Here is a 20,297-nt window from a genome sequence, read left to right as displayed (position 1 = left end):
CTTTTAGATACCTGTTTACAATTAGTCTGCATGTTCTGGAAAGAAAAGAGATGTAGCCAGCTGTAAGGTGTTTCTGGAGACTTTAGTAGAATATTTGTTTCCAGATTCAAGCAACTATAATAAAGGATTTGTGATTCCATTAAGTTTTTTCTTTTTTTTTTTTTTTTTTTGGAGACGGAGTTTCGCTTTTGTTGCCCGGGCTGGAGTGCAATGGCGCGATCTCGGCTCACTGCAACCTCCGCCTCCTGGGTTCAGGCAATTCTCCTGCCTCAGCCTCCCGAGTAGCTGGGATTACAGGCACGCGCCACCATGCCCAGCTAATTTTTTTGTATTTTTAGTAGAGACGGGGTTTCACCATGTTGACCAGGATGGTCTCGATCTCTTGACCTCGTGATCCACCCGCCTCGGCCTCCCAAAGTGCTGGGATTACAGGCTTGAGCCACTGCTCCCGGCCTCCATTAAGTTTTAGATACCAGAGGATGGTCTTGAAGTTTGGGGGCAACCTATTTGTTACGATTCTAGGACTCACAGGCCTGATGGAGAAGGCACTTTAAAACCAGGCTTCCCACACTTTAATGTGCATAGGGATTATCTGAGGATCTTGTTAAAATGCAGATTCTGTTGCACTAGGTCTCAGGTAGGTTCTCAGATTCCGCACTTCAAGCTCCATGGTGAGGCTGATTTTGCTGCCCAAGGACCACACTCTGAGTGACAAGGCTTTAAAACACTTTCTAGAGAATAAAGCTGGGCTTTATCCTGTGAAAATATCTGGAAGCACTTTATAGTTTGCAGAACAACAAATTTCCTGAGGGAAAGCTTATAAGTGTGTAACTCTTATTTCAATTTGGAAACTTGCAAGAATTTCTCACACTTAAGAACAGTACCTCTGATACTAGACAGTACATCTGATACTAGTCAACCCCCAAAACTGCTTTTGAATGACATTTTAGATTGTACTGCCCTTAATTAACATGCAGCTTTATTTTTTTAGGCTTTCTTAGATTTGGGAAGCCCCGGCCCTGGGACTGGCCTTAGTGTATCTACTTCAGCGAGAAAGACTCCTTTTAAAGCAGAAATACTGTTTGAAAGACTGACAGTTCTGAGGCTTTGTTTATGATGAGACCTTCACATTTATTGATTGTTACCAAGTTAGCACCATGCAGAGACCTTCTCCAAGGGCATTCAGCCGCAATGGCCAGAATGGAAAGGGCAATGTTCAGCTCGAACTTTGCAGGTGAAACCCTGCATCTGCTTACACAGATAGGCTCAGTCACCTCTCTGAAATCGATGTTTGAAGTTTTTTTCTAACAAGATGGCCTTTATTTTACAGGTCCTTTGCTGCCAGCATGATATCATATTTATAATATGTGGAGGAGCGAGCGCTCACCGTGCTCAGGTAAAGGGATGGGATGTGCACCACAAACAACACGCAGGTTAGTTGTCGCCAAATGGGAAGGGATTTAGTTTGATTATACCTCTGGCACTCTTAGTTGTGTCTAAGTTGTATCTGGGTTTCAGGGCCTGTGGCAGAAGGTCTCGGCGAACTCACACACATTTGGGGAGCATTTACAAAATACCTATGCAGGGCCTCCATGAGCATCCAGCGAGGAAACAGGACTGGTCACTCGAAATCTCTTTCCAACTTCTACAGAGTTTACATAAAATTACTACCTCTGTTCAACTTTATCAGCTTATCATGAGGCCTTTGTCTTTTTAACATTTAGATAAATAAATGAATACTGAGGACTTCTGATTAAAGTCTTATCTCTGTCCCCTTATCTAAAGGTATCCTTCCAAATTTCCTTTGCATTTTCTTTTGAAATAAATGCATGTCTCACAACTTTGATTTTCCCAAACAGGTCACTGAGATTAATTTTCCATTAACCTTTATTGCTACTGTTTCTTTCTAACCATCTTCTTAGAGGATTAAACAGTACCTGTTGGGTTAGCCTCTCCTTAGGATATGAGCCATCTTTTTCTTTGATGATCTCTATAGAACTGATTTGGATGATGGTGACCTATTGTCCAGTGACTGAACCTGGGCTTGTTAACTGAGCCAAAGCTTCTGTGGATAGACCCACAGTGGCAGTTCCGACGACCATGGGAATGTTGCTACTGGTCTTGCTTCTTTGGTGACCCAGTCTGTATTAGTTTCATCTGACTGCCTTAACAAAGCATCACAAACTGGCTGGCTTACACAGTAGCAATGTATTGTCTCACAGTTCTGGATTCTGGAAGTCCAAAGTCCAGGTGTTGGCAGGGTTGGTTCCTTCTCAGCTGTGACGGAGAATCTGTCCCAGGCCTTTCTCCTACCTTCTGGCAACCTCAGGCATTCCTAGACTTGTAGATGGTATAGTCTCTATGTCTTCACACTGTCTTTCCTACAAGAGTGTCTGTGTCTATGTCAGGTTTCACTGTGGTAAGGACACCAGTCATATTGGATTAGGGCTCACCCTACTGACCTCATCTTCACTCAATCATCTGCAAGGATTCGATTTCTAAAAATGTCACATTCGTATGTATGAGAGATTTAGATTGCCGCAGCTTTTTGGGGTACACAAGTCAGCAGATAACACTATGTGGGTGCTGGCATCCCTCATTCACTGCACTTGGTTTTACTGAGCTTTGCAGATACTGTGTTTTTATACACTGAAGGTTTGTGGCAGCCCTGCATCCAGCAATTCTACTGGCACCATTTTTTAACAGCACGTGCTCATACTGTGTTCCTCTGTCAATGCTGTTTCAGCAATAAAGGATCTCTAAATGAGGGTGTGTACATTGTTTTTTAGATGTCATGCGATTGCACACCTAATAGACTTAGTCTAGTGTAAAAATAACTTTTATATGCACCGGCAAACCAAAAAGTGCATATGACTTGGTTTATTGCAGTGGTCTGAAGCCGAGCCTGTAATATGTTCAAGGTATACCTGAATTGAATTCCTCTAGATACCGCTAAAGCATTTAGCATGGGGCCCGCTGCTTCATATTTGTTGAATTAGTGAATGGCGCGGACCGTAAAGGCCATGGCCAAATTTAATTTGGCAGAGCAAAATGCAGTGACCGAAGGTGGGCAGGTATTATGCCGGCATTTGTCCTCAGTGAACTCTTGCCTTCAGGATAGTCCAGGCTAAACAATATCATAAATGAGATAAGAGTTTTCCTTTAAAGGTAGTAGCCGGTGGGGTTTGTATAAAACACAGCCCTTTGTGTGGGCTGGTGCTGCTGTCTCCACTGGCTTCACAGGCCGAACCTCCAGTTGACATGCTGCCTCTATCAGTACATCAAGATAGCATTCCAGCTAATTCAATACAGTTTAAATCATACTTAGCCAGGCTATTCTTTCTTTCCAGCTGCACCGCTTTGCACTTATTAAATTTAACGTCCTGTTCTCTGGCTTTAATCTCTAAATGCTATCCTGAAATAGATCTGCCCTAATCACGTCTTCTTCCTTCTTTATGCTTCCTTACCTCAACATTATTACAAGTCACCTTTTAAGTGTTCAGATTTGGGTGTTGATAAATTATTAGGACACTGGTCTCAAGGTAGCACTTAAATGATCTGTCCTTTAGAGATGCTTGTTTGGGAAACCCTTTATTTCCTCTTGGGGTAGTGCTTTCTAGCCACGTCTACTGTTACTTCCAGGAAAGGATTACCTTTTTAATAGCAAAAGGAAACCTCATGCTGCGATGAGTGAAAGTCCAGGGGCAGATCTCCTCCTGCGAGGGAGGCAGGCATCTTTCGGAGCCCTGCGAATTCATTCAAGCCCCTGGATTAGTGCTGTGTGGAGCTGCTGTAAGCAGGCAGGCCAGTGTCTAGATAGTGACTGTGCGGGTCAGGCCCAGGCGCCCAGGAAGGATGAGCTGCAGAAAGGGCGGAATCATTTACTTACAAGCTTTTCTAGCCCCACAGGAACTTCTGCGTTCCTGCAGGTGGGGCTGCAGGCTGTCCCATGGCCAACTGATAGCACTGGCTTAGACAACAGTGAATTTATAAGATGATGACAGGCAGCAGAAAATGAAAATAAAAATTCATTTTAGCATTTTTCACACTGACATTAGTCCTAAGAAAATTGGTAAATCAAACAGCAAATATTTATGACGTGTGTGATGCATGCAGGCACAGTTCCACCAGATGCCAGGTACGGATGTATAACCTCACCCTGTGTCGCCATTGCTTACTTTCCTTGTCCATTTTATACAAGAGCTTACTACCCTTCATTAGAGGTCTCCTGTAACTTTTCATGCGAACTCTCCTAAGTGTGGCTTGTGGCATGTCTATAGGCTTTCATTAAAATGGAAACAGTTCATTTGTTTTGGTTAGACAATGATCAAACCAAGTGATGGTGGGACAGCCCTTGCCAGCTGCAGGTAGGGCCTGGTGAGCAATTATGTGCTTGTAATTCAGCTGTCCCAAAATAGCCAGTGAAGTACTCTGTGTGTGTGCTGCAAAAGTTATAACGTCTCAATAAGTCTTATTTTAATAATCAGGTAATCTTATGTGTACCTAATACTTCTCTATTATTAAAGAGAAAATAACCCAGAAATAAAACCTCGGGTGCCTTGAACATGAAAAACGAGTTTATTATTGTCGCTTTGTCTTTACTCCATTTTGCGTCCTCTAATTTCACTAATCTTACTTTTCTGAAAACTCAGCTATAAGACTCTCATGGAATTGATAATTATTTGCTAACTTTTTAGACTCTGATTTTAAAAAGGGGGAAATGAGAAAAATGATTCTTATGTCCTTTTAGTTAATAATTAACATGGTAAGTTTTTCTTAGATCTCTGACATTCGAATGTAATTAGGATATTATGGAAAGCATTTTAATTAAACAAATTATACTTCAAAATTCTATCAACATCTCTCAGAAAATTTTTGTACACAAATCAGGTAAAATATGAATCTTAAGGTCTGCTTTCTGTAGGATCTTCTTCCTCTCCCTCTGATGGTTCCTTCTTTGTTTCATTTAAATCATGGGTTTATGTTAAGTGCTTATGAGCTGATCATATAAAGTGATGAAGAAGAGCAGTGGCTTTTGGCTGGGAACTCAGAAGCTTGGAATTCTCTTCATGTACATTTAGTTGTCACTAAGCTCTGTCAAATTTCTGTAATTCTTTCATATTTTACTTTTTTAAATCTACAGTTATTCTTTCTAAGCATTTCTCTTTTTCTTGCTTGTTCATATGACCGCTCTGTCTTGTTTGCTCGTTGGTTCATTCATTCGTTCATTCATTCATTCATTCATTCATTCATGTGGTACCCTTTTGACAGGTGCCAAACATTGTTCTGGGCATAGTATCAAGTATATTATAATTTATATGGGAGACACCAATGATTTTTGCATGACTATGATGGAGCAATAAAGCTAAGTATACCTTTTATATAGAAAACAGAGCAGCTAAATTGGCTTGGGACAATTAGGAAATACTTTATAGAGAATATTTTATTTGAATGGAAATTAGTAGGACGTGAGTGGTAGAGAGAGAACATTCATTGTAAAGGAAACAGAGGGTGGATCAGCAGAGACATATGACGGGGCCGGGTATGTTTGTGTATTCCATGTTGTTTAGATATTGCTGGAGCATAAAATCGCGAGAGGGATATAGGGCTGGATGAGACTCTACAGGAAGGCAGAAACCAAATCTTGAAGGTCCTTTGACACATCGTTGAGTCCCCCTTTGTATGTCTTCAGTTCATCCTGCTCCTTGCAGGGAGAATGGCTGTGTGAAAGAGTGATTATATCCTGCCAGACTCTTCCTTTATGACCCTTGTCCTGGTCTCACTGCTTCCAAAGGGAAGTCGAGTGTTTTCTCTCTTTAATTCACTCCATTGAATCATTTACTCTCCTAGATTTGCCTGCTTTGCTTTTCACCAGAATTTGTTATTTTGCTCTTTTAGATTCCATTTTCAAAATCCTCCCCTCCTGAAGACCTCACTGAAATTCATATCCTTTATGAAAACTTTTCTCTACTCATGAATGATTTACCCCTTGTGAATTCCAGAACTTTCATTAGACTCTGCAATTTCCACCTGCTTCTCATATGTCACAAGTAATTTTTATAACATTCTCAGACTATCCACATGTTGAAGAGAAGGGCCATAGACCTACCATGTATCCTATTTATGCTGGAAGTGCAGCTTCTTGCATGTATTAGTAGTAGACATTGCATGGATATTTGTTAAAGCAATAGAGGAAAACAGAGTTCCTTTAATTTGAAAGGCTGCTACAGAGGTGGAACTGAGGGATTGATTCATTGTCATATGGAAGGGATAGGAGTTAACATAATGTCCAGATGAAACTCTTAGAGGGAAAAATAATTGTCAATGAAGGTAGAAAGAGTACACTAAACAAAAGGCAGGAATATTTACAGAAAAGAGATGCAGTTTGAAAGTCAGTTACGCTACCCAAAGGTTTAGGCACGGGGAGAAGATACTTAAGAAGCCATTCAGCATGTGTGATTGTCTTTAACAATGAGTGACAAGTGGAATAACAGGTAAAAGCACCTACAGTGCATGAAGATGCTCTGCATTATTAAATAAAATGGCCTCTGGAAAACTTGATTTAATTTAAGAATGCTCAGTTGCAGATCTGGAGACAATCACAAATTCAGAAATATATTTATGAAACTCTGTGGGCACTGAGCTCAAAAGACTGTAATCCTGTTACTTGTGATTTTGAAAAGGGTAAACATGAAAAACTGAAAAGAGTTATTGATTAAAGAAGTAATATGAACAGGAATAATGGAATTAAAGTAATTGAGGCAATATTGGGCCTAATGGACCTTGTTCTCTTAATGCCTTTCTTCTGCTTTTGTATTGAGTTGGCCCCAGAGTCGATAGGACTATGTGCACAGAAAGAGAAGGACATGATGGACGAATTAGCATTGCTGTCTATGAAAAAACCAATCTGTTGTTCTTACAAAGAACATCAATCAGTCTGTGAAATCAATCAACTGGAATTTTTTACATTTGGCTTCCAAGATAATGAGACAAATAATGAGAAAAGACTGTATGCCTTGCATATAGGAGATACTCAGTAAATGTTTCTTGAATTGAAAACCAAACAATATCATGGATTTAGTTTAAAAACTACTTCAGTGTAAGTCCTTTTATCAGTCCTCATTCAGTCCCATTTCTTTTACTCGACTGCGTATGTCTATAGTACTATAAATGTAGATTGCTCATTTTTATTGATTCTTGCTCTGAAGTGAGTTCTCTCACATTTTTACTGCCAGGGAGTCCAGGCCAGCTTCACGTGACTTTGTATCTCTGTATTATTTAGTGTCTTAACTGTTTTCTGTGACCAGACTTTCTGCCCTATCCAGTATTGGCAGATTACATTTTTTGAAATATCATTTTGCCAACACCACTCTCTATTCAGAAAACGTCGATGTCTCTTTGTTGTCTACAAAATCGTGGCCTCATTGTATGTTAGAGTTTATTTCCCACTACATGGCTTTGAAAGCATCTGTGTTCAGACTTGTCCAGCCTCCCGTCCATACTTAACTTCCACCACCCCCTGCCCAGACACCATGGGGAAGACAGATTCGTCTCTTCATCCGGTCTTCCCATTTGGCAGCACGCACAATGTTCTGCATGGAATCCTTCCTCTCATATCTGTATCCATCCAATTAAAGTCAGTTCTGCTCCAGGCAATATAGTCCTTAAAACGGCACATTATCAAAAGCTGTGCTGTAAAGACAATTATTTCAGTAGCATAAATAGTGTTGGGGACTTGAGAGTTGCAGGGGCACAATAACAAAGTTGTTTTACCTGAAGTTATTTAAATAATAATGGTATTTTCAATCTCTGTAAAAGTATAACTTTATAACTTTAAAACTTGAACATCCCAAAAAATTCATTTTTTATATCTCTTTTTATAAGATTGTAGTGAATTAAGCTGGTATTTAAAATAATTGTTTCAATGTCTTAATGACCCACTATTGTGAGAAATGGAGAATAAAGAAACTTAAAGCAACTGTGTTGTAAAAAGAAGAGCTTTTTTCCTTACGCCAGGAGCTCTAGTCTGCATAAAATAAATCTTATTCCCCAATCAATTGATCACTTTATACCTAATACACATTATGCGAACTCTGCAGAGGAAATGTCTATAACACTTTATTTTTCAAAATGTAGTTTAAGGTCCTTTTTCCTCTACCGAGTTTGCCTTTTACCATTCTTCCCTGCCTGGGGATTTTTCTCCTGAATACTCTCTTTTAGGTTAATTATCAATTCAAGGGCTGCTTTAATTTTCATCTTTTTGAGAATTTGTAGAGACTGTTTTGAAATAGAGACATATTCTTATTTTCCACAATGTCCAATAGATTGTTAGCGCAATGATGTACTAGTTTATTAGAGCATACACTTATTAAATTCAGTTTCGTCTATATCCAAAAATTGCTGTTTTCTCTACTTTCTGTTCCTCCTGAGCATTGGCCCTTGTTTTAATGTTTTGGGGTGGGGGAAGAGTAATCCCCATTTTGATGTCAATGTAAAAGTATAAAGACTGATAGGTTTCAGATTAAGGATAAATACATGTGTTAGTTCCTGACCCTTCTTGAAACCTCACTAAAATGATGTTTAAGAGATTTTTATTTATTTATTTTTTTTTGAGTCGGAGTTTTGCTCTTGATACCCAGGCTGGAGTGCAATGGCGCGATCTCGGCTCACCGCAACCTCCGCCTCCTGGGTTCAGGCAATTCTCCTGCCTCACCCTCCCGAGTAGCTGGGATTACAGGCACGCACCACCGTGCCCAGCTAATTTTTTGTATTTTTAGTAGAGACGGGGTTTCACCTTGTGGACCAGGATGGTCTCGATCTCTTGACCTCGTGATCCACCTGCCTCGGGCTCCCAAAGTGCTGGGATTACAGGCGTGAGCCAGCGCGCCCGGCAAGAGATTTTTATTTTAAAAGGCACACAGCGATGGGAGCAAAGAAAGCAACAGTTACAGCATTTGGGGACTTGGTATATAGATGGATGAGTGGTAACTTCAGCAGACCTGAGAAAGTGAAGTTTTAATCTAGCAGAAGAGAAGGGAAAACGGTAACCCAAATTATACTGATGAACTCTGCAAAAACTCAGGAACAAGAATCCCTGGAAGCGAGAGTGAAGATACAGTTGAGAAGCATTGGTTGGAAGTTCAGATCTTGTTCCTAACTTTTACAAGGAGGAAACTGCTCCTTCACTCCAACAGAGGGATCGAGATTATGTTTTCTATAAAGATGGCAAAACAGAAGATTTCTGGATTGAAAAGTACCAGGAAAGGTTAAAAGTGGTATAATATGGTCCTGAAACCTGATAGTTTGTGGATTACATTGCTTTACCAAATCCTAAGAATGACAAAACCTTCTATTCCCTGCTTCTTAGCCTGCAGGCAGCTAAGGATACCTTTCCTACAGGAAACTGCCCTAGGACTCTAACCTAAAAATAGAATTCAAGGATACTGACATCAAGGATTCCCTCAAGGAAAGGCCTCACCTCAACAATTCTAAAATAAATCCTATGTCAACAACCACACTCCCAACCTTTCTGTTGACCTTCTAGTGCCCTGCCCTTATCAGCGAACAGCCACGGATCATAAGGTGTTTAAGGAAATGTCTGATATCATGAGAGACAAAAACTAAAGCACATAAACAAAAAAGGCAATTTGGAGGAAACAACCTTAGTAGAAAGAAGAAATCTTTTTTTTTTTTTTTGAGACAGGGTCTCACTCTGTCATCCAGGCTGGAGTGCAATGGCGCAATCTTGGCTCACCACAACCTCCTCCTCCCAGGCTCAAGCAGTTCTCCTGCCTCAGCCTCCCTAGTAGCTGGGATTACAGGCACGTGCCACTACCATCCAGCTAATTTTTGTATTTTTAGTAGAGATGAGTTTTCACCATGTTGGCCAGGCTAGTCTTGAACTCCTGACCTCATACAGTCCACCCACCTCTGCCTCCCAAAGTGCTGGGATTATAGGTGTGAGCCACAATGCCCAGCTGGAAGAATAAATCTGAAAAACGAAATCACTGGTGTCTCCAGACAGATAAGGCATGGTATTTTAAGCATGAGACACAACAGAATTTATAAGGGTTAGGAGGTAAAGTTAAGGAAAATTTCCAGAAAGTATGGTAAAAAGAGAAAGAATAGAAAATAACAGAAAAAATAAGAAGCCTAGAGGATTGTTTCATACATTTAAAAATAGTAACACCAGATCAAGAGGATACAGAAAACGGAGAACAGAAAACCATCGAAGGAATAATTCAACAAAAGTGCTCAAAAGCAGAAGTTTCCTGTTGAAAAGGGAATAACAATAGATGATCATCAAACTTGACAACACTAGAGTGTGCTCCAATAAATGACATGGTAAACTAATAAAAAGAAAGACTTGGTTTCCCAGAGATGGAGCCAACACAAGAGCGAGGTGAAAAGAACCCCACAGATGATGGTAAAAGATATCTCAACAGCTGTGCACTGGACTAGTGGTCAGCTGATGTAAAATGCAGTAGGTAGAGTGACTCAGGAGAAAGGTCTTCAAGATGGTAAAATTGATTAAACATCTAGTGTGTTTGTGCTGAGAGGAGATTTACAGATCTTAGGGAGGCTTCGGGGATAACATCATGATGAGTACCTAGGAAACTAACACCAGTGAAATAGAGCAGTGATTAATTCCAAGGAAGGTGAAAAGTAAGGCAGAAAAGGAGATACAATCATAGAATACTCCATGATTCTAATGATGTAAATATGGATATTTAACACAACCGAAATTATTCTCAGAGGATGAGAACATGAGGCACGTGCGTGTGTGATAAGAAACCTGACCCTTGGCTGGGCACAGTAGCTCATGCCTGTAATCCCCGCAGCTTGGGAGACCAAGGCAGGCGGATCACCTGAGGTCAGAAGTTTGAGACCAGCCTGACCAACATGGAGAAACCCCATCTCTACTAAAAATTAGCTGGGCATTGTGGCATACACCTGTACTCCCAGCTGCTTGGGAGGCTGAGGCAGGAGAATTGCTTGAACCCGGGAGGCAAAGGTTGCAGTGAGCCGAGATGGCACCATTGCACTCCAGCCTGGGCAATGGAGTGAGACTCTGTCTCAAAACAAACAAAAAAACAAAAAAAACCCCAAAAAACCTAACCCTCATTGTCCTCATTAGGAGGTTAATCAATAATACCTAAAATTGAAAAACTATGAAATAGTAAGAGAAATACGTTATTTAAACCAGTGCATATAAATTTTTGGCTTTAGTATGGCATGCATAGAAACTGACACTAAATAATGTAGGAAGCTGGAGACAATCATTTATAGAATATTAAGTAGATATAAAACTTTAAATATTTTCAGATTTTTCAATGAGAAACCTGAGCTTGCTTTCATAAACGTAAGTTTGTATAGTTCTTATATGCCTGAAATGGCTGGACACAATTCTTGATCAATAGCTTAATGATGCTCTCTTCAAATTCTTTTTAGTCATTGTCAGTGAGACATTACACAAGTAGTGATTTTTTAATAAACAAGCCATTTCACCACTATTTCATATTCTATAACAGTTAAAGTTATATTTAAAACAAATTAATAGTTTTGGCTTCCTTTATAATCCCAACAGATTTCAAAGTAACTGAATTTTTTCCTATGAAGTAATTAAAAATAATAATAAGGCCTGAATTTATAAAGTGTGTGTTTATTGTTAGAGCAGTCACTCCATAGGTAGCTTGGATGCCAGTGAAAGAGGACATTTGGCTCAACTGGAAAGGAATATCTGGTCTGTATAAAGACAGAATTTGGGGGGTTGTCACTTGTAGCTGTGGCTACCAGGCCTTTCTGCCCTCACCTTTCAAGAGCTCTGCTTTCAACCAGCTGTGCCTTCTACACCTGGAATGAAACCTCCTCCGGCCATCACATGGACTGCTTCTGCACAAAGTGAAGGGGTGCCTTCTGCCGCAGTCTGTTGGCATGGGTGTCCATGGATGTTTCTAGTGCTCCTCAGCAAGCCATGAGCACCATGCCTTCGTACCTTGAGGAAGCTGATGGCCAGGTGTGATCTGCCCAGAGGCACCTGCCACCTGAGAACCCCACCTGATTCCCAGAGACTGAGAGACATCCATACATCATTGCATACCTGGAATCAATCTTTGCACAATCGTGTGCCAACACCTACCAGTTGGTAGCACTGATTTCCACATGTGAAAACAAATTCCAAAAGAATTACTTAAATAATTGAAAGCAGTTATCTGTGGACCTAGTCCTATTTACCAGTTGAGGCTGTATTATGAATAAATTTGTTTAAATACAGACTAATTTTTTAAAATCTCTTATGTAGTCTTACTGGATCTTCCAGACCTTTTGCCCTCTCAAAACACTGCACAGAGCTGCTTTCAACTTTGCTTTTCTGAGCTGAGCCGACAAAATGTATACAACTCTGGACTAGGGTCTGCTTCGTAAATGCAGAGGCTGTTTAGTTTGTGGATTATCCGCATGCCATATATTACCCCAAGGATTAAGATAGAAGAAGTCTGAACCTGAAAATAGCAAGCTTCATTTTCTAATACAAGGAAAAAGATAATGATGATAAATACAGCTTGTGTTTTCAAACTTTGTTTTCCTGTTGTCCCTTTACCATGTTCCTAGGGAAGTTTGTAATAATGATTTAGGAGAAGAGGTGGGAGACTGATAGTCATTTTTCACTAAATTAGTTGGAAAAAAAAAAGAAAGGCACTTGAGAATACATAGCAGAGAACACTCTTCTTTGACGGAGGGGACTGAGAGTGTGGTCTGCTTGGTGCCCTCCAGATTCAAGGCTGAAGTTGGAAGCGGTGGTGCTTTAATCTGCTGCACGGCTAATGGACCTGCTGATTTGTCCTCATTTTTTAGTCCTATCGTATGTCCTCAAAACCCTCTCAAGGGTTTACACTTTTAGCCTGAGGTCTCTGTGCTTCATTTTTCCTTTTGTTCTCCAAACACTTAACGTTGCCTCTTCCTGTTTCATCTTCTGAGAGGTTCAGCATAATGTATGGTAGGAATTGAATAATTTGAATGAAGCCTGTGACATGTCTTGATGATGTTAAGCCACTCAGAATCCTAGGAAATAGTCCCAGCTTGCATTAGCAGAAGATTAATGCAGGTGATCTTTAAAGTCTTAATTTTAAAAAATTTACATTTTTGCCAGTGATGATTGAAAAACACCGGCATTCTTTTCGCCTGCCTTACTGATTACAATTGCAAATACTTGCAAAAGTGCTAGAATGGCATCTCATTGTTCCATAAGAAGCAGATTATTATTTTACCCTTTTAATGGCTATCAAATATTTAAAACAACAGTTTTCTAAAAATAATCTGTACCTATATGTAACGTGGGGATAAATCACAATGGGAAATGTATTCTGATACACAGGTATAATAATACTTTCTCAGATAAGTTTATATGTCTAATTTGCCAAGAAGAAATTTAAACTTTTGAGAGGTTTCTTACTGCAGACGTCATTGTGAGAAAAGGTAAAAATAGGGGTTCTTTTTGGATGAAGTCAAGACAGTGATTACTCACATAGTTCTGCCTTTTGACCCAGGATGTCCTGGATGTGAGCCCAAATCTTAGGATTCCCTGAATCAGGAATGGTGGAATACCATGGTAGGGTAGTATTTGGCAGATGGAATCAAGGAAACGCACCAGCTCTTGAACTTTTCCAGAGCAGGAATATATTAAGGGGAGAGGTGATAAGAGCAAAGAGTTTGTCCTGCTATCTGGAGAACAGAGAGGGTGCAGTCAGCTGTGGAGAGCGAGGGAGTGTGGGGAGCAGTGGGGCAGGTGCAGACCACAGCCAGGAAGAGGAGAATCAAGGGAGTTCGCTGTGGACTTGTAGATCTGGGGTTGACATAATTCAAGAAGAAACATTTCGAACATTTGGCGGCAAGTGACATGATCAACATGACATTTGAGAAGATGATTGTTGCTGTGTTATAAAACAGCTCAGAGAGGAGCTCAGTTGGCGCATGCTAAGAAGGACTGCAGAAGAGTGAGGAGAAGGAATTGGACTTGATGGCAGGACTGATAGAGAAGAGAAGATAAAGATAAGGTATAGACAGTGTAAGTCAAGGCTGGATTGCTGCCTTAGAGAACAACTCCCATCTTTACCAGTCCAAAAAAACAAAAAGCAAAATGATCAGAAGAGTATCCAGCAAATGTCCAAATGCCTTGTGGAACAGGTTGGTTCTCTTCCCAGCTTACAAATCATGGAACAGTTAGGAAAAGACAGAAATTTGCTAAACAGATCATTTCTCTTTTGGATGTGCTATGACTGTAGCCGTGGCCCCATCGACTCCCGGAAGATCATCCAGACAGCAATAAATAAGGAATGTGGTAGGAATTCGAGGTCAGGGAAGGAAGCACAGGTCTGGGGATCATTAGTGAGCACAGCACTGGGGTCTGAGTGTGTGGATACGCATTCTGTGTCACAGAGTGAAGGAAGGGAGGAGCAGAGGTGTGGAAGCAAACACTGTGAGATGCTTCATGAAATGGCCAAGGAACAAAAAAGAACCAAGTGGTTGCAGTGGCTCTATACTCATGGAATTGTTCAATCTAAACTTAAGTGGATACTTGCTTCATTGGAATAAACAGTCTGATTTGTGTTTTCAGGCTCTACATAAATGAAGGGATAGTTCCATCTCTCAAGACTTAGCACCGACAGAGAATTCACAATATACATGCAGCAAGGTGAACCCCAAAACCTTTTGGGCTCAGCTACCAGAAGGATTTTCATGAGCCCCTTTTCTTACACACAAATGAAATTCACCCTTATTTGTCTTACGGTTGACTATGAAAATTCTTTAAATGGATATCAAGAAGGAAATCTTCCAGTAAGTTCTGCACTGCAAAGCAGTAGCATTATTTAAACAAAGAATACATTAATTTTTACATTGCAATCAGATCAACCAGCACTTATCCACCCAGAACAATGCGTTATAACAGTGTGTACGTTTTCAGTTCTACACTGAAAATCCCTCTGAATCCTGTATCAGTGCTCATCAGACAGTATCTATCTACCTATCTATATATTAGATACATGAACATATATTTATTAGGAGATTCATTTTAAGGAACTGGCTCATGCAAATGTGGGTGCTTGTAATTCCAAAAACCATAGGGCAGGCCAGCAGTCTGAAAACTTCAGCAAGAGTTGATGTTATATGTAGCCTTGAGTATGAAATCTGTAGGGCAAGTTGGCAGGCTGGAAACTTAGGCAGGATTTCTACGTTACAGTCTTGAGGGAGAATTCCTTCTCCTGGAAACTCAGTTTTGCTCTTAAGGCCTTGAACTGATTAGATGAGGCCTGTTTGCATGATCAAGGGTGATCTCCTGCAGCCAAAGTTACCTGATGATGGCCGCTAATCCCATCTATCAGATACTTTTACAGCGACACCTACACTGGGACTGGACTAAACACCTGAGCCTAGCTAGGTTGACTCACATGGTTTTGGCATCTCAAGTCTCTTTCTTGTTTTTACTGTAGTGGAAAGAGCAGAGTCAGCTACATTTTGCTTCATTTCCCCAATGTTGCAATCTTTATAGGGGAGTAAAGATTCTGTTCCTGGTTCAACGGTGGCAGTTTTACTGGTGCTTTTTGTTCCTGTCAAATTATTAGTTAATTTGTTTGAAAAGCTGGGCCATGTTAGCACCTTACCCGTGTCCTACATGATGCCAAATGGTCTTGTCTGCTTTGCCTGGTAAGCAGAGTAGGCGTGGGATGTGCAAATTTTCATTGAGCAAGGTTATTGACTACTCACGTTCTGTAGTGAGGCTGCTCAGCTGACTGTGACAGTCACATGGGATGTGGGGAGTTAATATTTTCTGGGAAGAATTTTAATGTTAAAATTTACTGTCTTTTGCACATATAAATTTGAAGCCTTAATGTTATGCTCTTCTGGTTATTTGCATTTAATATGCATGCAAATTCACAATATATACTATATGCCAAGAACATAAATTATAAATCGGTACTTTCCCTAGTTGTTAGCAATTTTGGCTGCTTTAAAAATTAATACTTTGAAGAAATAATATGTTTTCAAATTTATTTGTAGTATCTTTAGTTTCCAAAGGAAAATATATATAGTTCACTCTCAGGAAGGTAGATCTCTGCTGTAATGTTCTCTGGATTTAAAAAGTCGTGTGTAATGCTAGAGGTTAGAGTGTTTTTATTCATCTTTCCTGCAGATGAGTTTCAGTTAGGTGTTGCCGATGTTTGTTTCCATTAACAATGCTGAGGAATATGTGTTTCTGTAGCTTGATTGCAGCCTCCAGCCATCCTGTATACCTGGGGGTGAGTCTTTTCAGTGATAAACACACCTCCGGCACCAGAGAGGCATATTGTACTTCCAAGTGGAAGAAGACCGGCCAGTGCTGCACAGTTGACGGCCAGAGACTCCCAGAGAGGGACTCTGTAGCCTCCCTGCCTGCCATTGAGGCTTGTTGTCTTGGCAACTAAAACACAGCCATCCATCCTTTCCCCAGGTAGGGAGCCCAGCCATCCTTAACTTTGCCATGACCTTTTTTCCTCCCGCTTCCAATCTGTTCAGGGTTCTGCCATGCATCTTCCAGGCAGCTTTGGATTTTCTCTCCCTTGGACGTCACCAGGCCACCTCCTGGTTCTGTTTTTCTCCTTTCGATGAATGAATGCTCATCACGGGCATCCTGGCTACTCAGCTTGCTTACTTTTTCCTACATCCAAAGCAAGGCTCCCAAGCCTTCCTGCCCACTCTGAAAGTCAGGTCATCTTGCACCGTGAAACTCTAGAGTGGAGCATTCTCTGCAGGGTGCAAACATTTGTCCTCAACTTCAGCAGTCTGCTCTGGCACACTCTTTAGACTAATGTTTAAAACCTTTTTCTGTCTGTGCTGCACGTCTTTCATGACTTAGTAACCCTCCTTCACCTTACCGACCCTAAGGACCACTTTATCCTCTATGTTCCTAGGTTATTTAATCTCACTCGAAATCAGCCCTCTTCAAGGGGTCGAGAGCAAGGGCTCTCAGCTGACAAGTTTTATTGGTGGCACCATCACAGTAAATATTATGACTACCTTCTGTGCCAGCATGTTAGCATACTACAAGTAGCTGCACAAAATGGGCCTGTGGATGTTGACTTAAACCTGAATTAGGGCCTCTGTGTTATTGTGCAGCCTGGTCAAGGGCTCAAGTTGGGATGAGAATCCATCTTGGTTCTGCTCTTCATGTGTGCCCTTGGGTGTGGCTGGATCTGCCAGGATTAACAGGTGACTTCCACCTCTCACTCTTTTTCCCTCCAAAAAAGTGACCTGTAGCTAGTCAAATGGGGCTAGGTCATCGACCTGAAGAGGAATCATTTCCTGATTCACTTTTGGGCCACATAGGCATTATTTACTACTTTGCAGCTAGGCACCTATAGGCTTATAAAAGCCTTGACTTACAGAATAGATATGACAATCAAAATGATTCAAAGTGAAGTCTTCTTTTTTATTTAGACAGAATCTCACTCTGTTGCCCAGGATGGAGTACAGTGGCATGCTCTCAGCTCACTGTAACCTCCACCATCCAGGTTCAAGCGATTCTTCTGCCACAGCATCTTGAGTAGCTGAGATTACAGATACCTGCTACCACACCCAACTAATTTTTATATTTTTTAGTAGATACAGGGTTTTGCCATGTTGGCCAGGCTGATCTTGAACTTCTGACCTCAAGTGATCTGCCTGTCTTGGCCTCCCAAAGTGCTGGTATTACAGGCATGAGCCAGTGAAGTCTTTTATTACAAGGAGAAAGTACTAGGTGAGGATAACTTAATTTTGTGATCATAATTGCATCCTGGCAAAATTTTCTGCAGTAATTTCTTCTCCTTCTATTCCCTTTTCATCCCTGCTCCTTTTCTCCTCCTTCCCTTCCCCTCCTCTTTTTCTTCTTCTTCATTTTTTGGTAATAATCATAGTAGCTAATAAATGTATAAAATATTCTGACTGGCTCAGAGATGCATTTTTCCCAGGCTTGATTGTATCATTGGGAATTCTAACCCCATAGGTCCCACGTGGTGTGGGTGGAGCAGCCTTCTAACTGTCATAGAAACACGGAAGTCCCATGCTGGATTTACATAGAGCTCAGGGGCTCTGAGTGTAAGAACTGGAGCTGGACTCAGTTTTGGCATCCAGACATGCACTGATCTCTCTCATAGCTCAGGATTCCCCAGAAAAGACTGGACCGAGGGATGTGATGGAGTTCCTGAAGAAAAGCCATGAGTGAGGAAGTCTGCTAACATGGGCCAGACCAAGCTACAGGGGGTTTTGTTTTGTTTTCTTTTCTTTTTGAGGTGGAGTCTTGCACTTGTTGCCCAGGCTGGTGTGCAATGGTGCGACCTCGACTCTGCAACCTCCGCCTCCCGGGTTCAAGCGATTCTCCCGCCTCAGCCTCCAGAATAGCTGGGATTACAGGCACCTGCCACCATGCTAATTTTTGTATTTTTAGTAGAGACAGGGTTTTATCATGTTGCCCAGGCTGGTCTCGAACTCCTGACCTCAAGTGATCCGCCCGGCTTGGCCTCCCAAAGTACTGGGATTACAGGAGTGAGCCACCGCGCCCAGCCGAGCTACTGGGTGTGAAAGTACAAGTAGCAGTGGTTCTAGGTGCCTCCCTTGACCCAATGAGCCTTCCCTCAGTTTCCCCACCTGCAGCAGACTCCTGCTCACACAAAAAGCAAGTATACTATGGCATGAAGGATGACTGCGCCATAAAGCAGAGGTCATTGAACCATGACCCTTGAGGAAAATCCAGCCTGTGGCCTGCTGGATTGTTTTTGAAGAGTGGAAATGGCTTCCCTGATGGTGAGGGCTTGAGGTTTCTTCTCCTCCCTCTTCACCCCTTTTTCTGTGCTGGAGAAGAAGTTGTCTTCCCTGAGAATGTCGTCAAAGGTGTTGATGGTGATTTGTGATGGCAGAGTGATGAAGGCATGTGGAGCAGATGAAAAGTACAAGAGAGTAGGATTGTCAGGAGAGGAGGATTGTCGGGCAGCCGGCCCTAAGTCTGACTCTCAGGGAGTCCTGGAGGAAGTAACTGAGGAAGGGATCCCAGGAAAAGCTCAGACTTGCTGCCATTCATTCCATGCATGGAGCTCAGAGGATTGAGAATTAGGCTGTTGCCTTAAGTGCAGCATATCTGTGGCACCAGGATGCCAGACGACTTTCGGTTTAGACTTGTGTTCTATAGTTTATGAAGTCTTTCTCATTTTGTGCCATTCTGAAGCAGGTAGAATGGGTGTTACCTTTGACCTCAATTCATAGAGAAAAAAAAGGACTGATGCTATGTCAGGGAAATAGTGTCCCTTCTTCAAGGTCATAGAGTTGTTATATGATGATGTTGGAAATGAAATCTAGATATTCAGGCTCTAAAACCTGAGCCCCATTCTTGGAATCTGTGAATTATCAAAGTGTGAACTCTACACCTCTCATCCCCAACAGAAAAGCCATCTTACTCAGTACTGTCTATTTGTAAGCTCAGTAGATTAATATATACAACATTAGAAATGGTTAGAAGAGCTCCAGAATTGGATTTATTTTATACCTCAGCTTATCCACTTCTCACAGGGAAGGCATCTATAGAGCAGACTAACCAGAGTGTGAAGGTAGTTTGTGTGCCCTGCGCTGTTCATGTGTCTCCGGGAGCTCTGGGTTGAGTCGGATTACTTGGATATTCTAGTGCTACTTTTATAGACAAGCTATGAAAGGAGTAATTGTGAGAAATAATTACTGATGCTGTGACAACTTTAATAAAAATTGTACTATTTTCCCATAGATATCAGAGCAAGACGCTACAGTAAACGAATTGAGTGGCCTGTTTTGTGTGTATATGATTTGGGTATCATAAATTGTCATTCCCACATGATATGACAGGAGAGAGGATTTTGTACACTTGTTTTCCACCTTTACACTTGGACATTTTTGTCATAACTAAATGTGCAGTGGAGCCAGCTGGAGTCTGCACAGGCTCCAGGGCTGTATCTGGGTCTTACCCTGAGCGATGCATTTGGTTTCAGAGCCAGTGTTGCTGATACAGGCTGCAGCCAGCACAGGGAAATACATCACAGGAACAGGGAGTCTAACCACATCCATATTCAGATAAGGAGAACACTGAGTGCTCTCACTGAAAATGATATCCAGGGGCTCTGGGATAATTCGCCTTTACACTGTTCATAAAATACGGTAAAAATAAAGCCTTAAAAGTCATGCTTGTGAAGAGTGGAGACAGGAAAATGAGAGTAGCAATTCACACAGTGCACTTTTCCGTGGAGTGAGAAGTCATATCAATTTTT

General features: G+C 41.3%; 1 protein-coding gene across 19 annotated transcripts in view; it reads left to right on the top strand.

Moving 5' to 3' along the window:
- Positions 1-20,297, top strand: part of ENOX1 (ecto-NOX disulfide-thiol exchanger 1) — a 626,515-nt gene that overhangs the window by 121,241 nt on the left and 484,977 nt on the right. For 14 of the 19 annotated variants that reach the window (XM_035302569.3, XM_078375363.1, XM_078375359.1 and 11 more), the window contains one exon: positions 1,331-1,396. The exons of 2 other annotated variants lie outside the window; for them this stretch is intronic. In XM_035302569.3, the coding sequence (XP_035158460.1) occupies positions 1,366-1,396 (31 nt within the window). In that variant the 5' untranslated portion in view covers positions 1,331-1,365. Of the gene's footprint in view, positions 1-1,330 lie in introns of all 19 variants that reach the window. 3 more of the 19 variants (XM_078375352.1, XM_078375353.1, XM_078375366.1) reach the window with 2 other exon arrangements.

The sequence above is a fragment of the Callithrix jacchus genome, chromosome 5, assembly GCF_049354715.1.
Source record: "Callithrix jacchus isolate 240 chromosome 5, calJac240_pri, whole genome shotgun sequence".
Taxonomy (NCBI): domain Eukaryota; kingdom Metazoa; phylum Chordata; class Mammalia; order Primates; family Cebidae; genus Callithrix; species Callithrix jacchus.
Note: the sequence above shows the minus strand (reverse complement) of the source record. Positions and strands in the feature narration are given on the sequence as shown.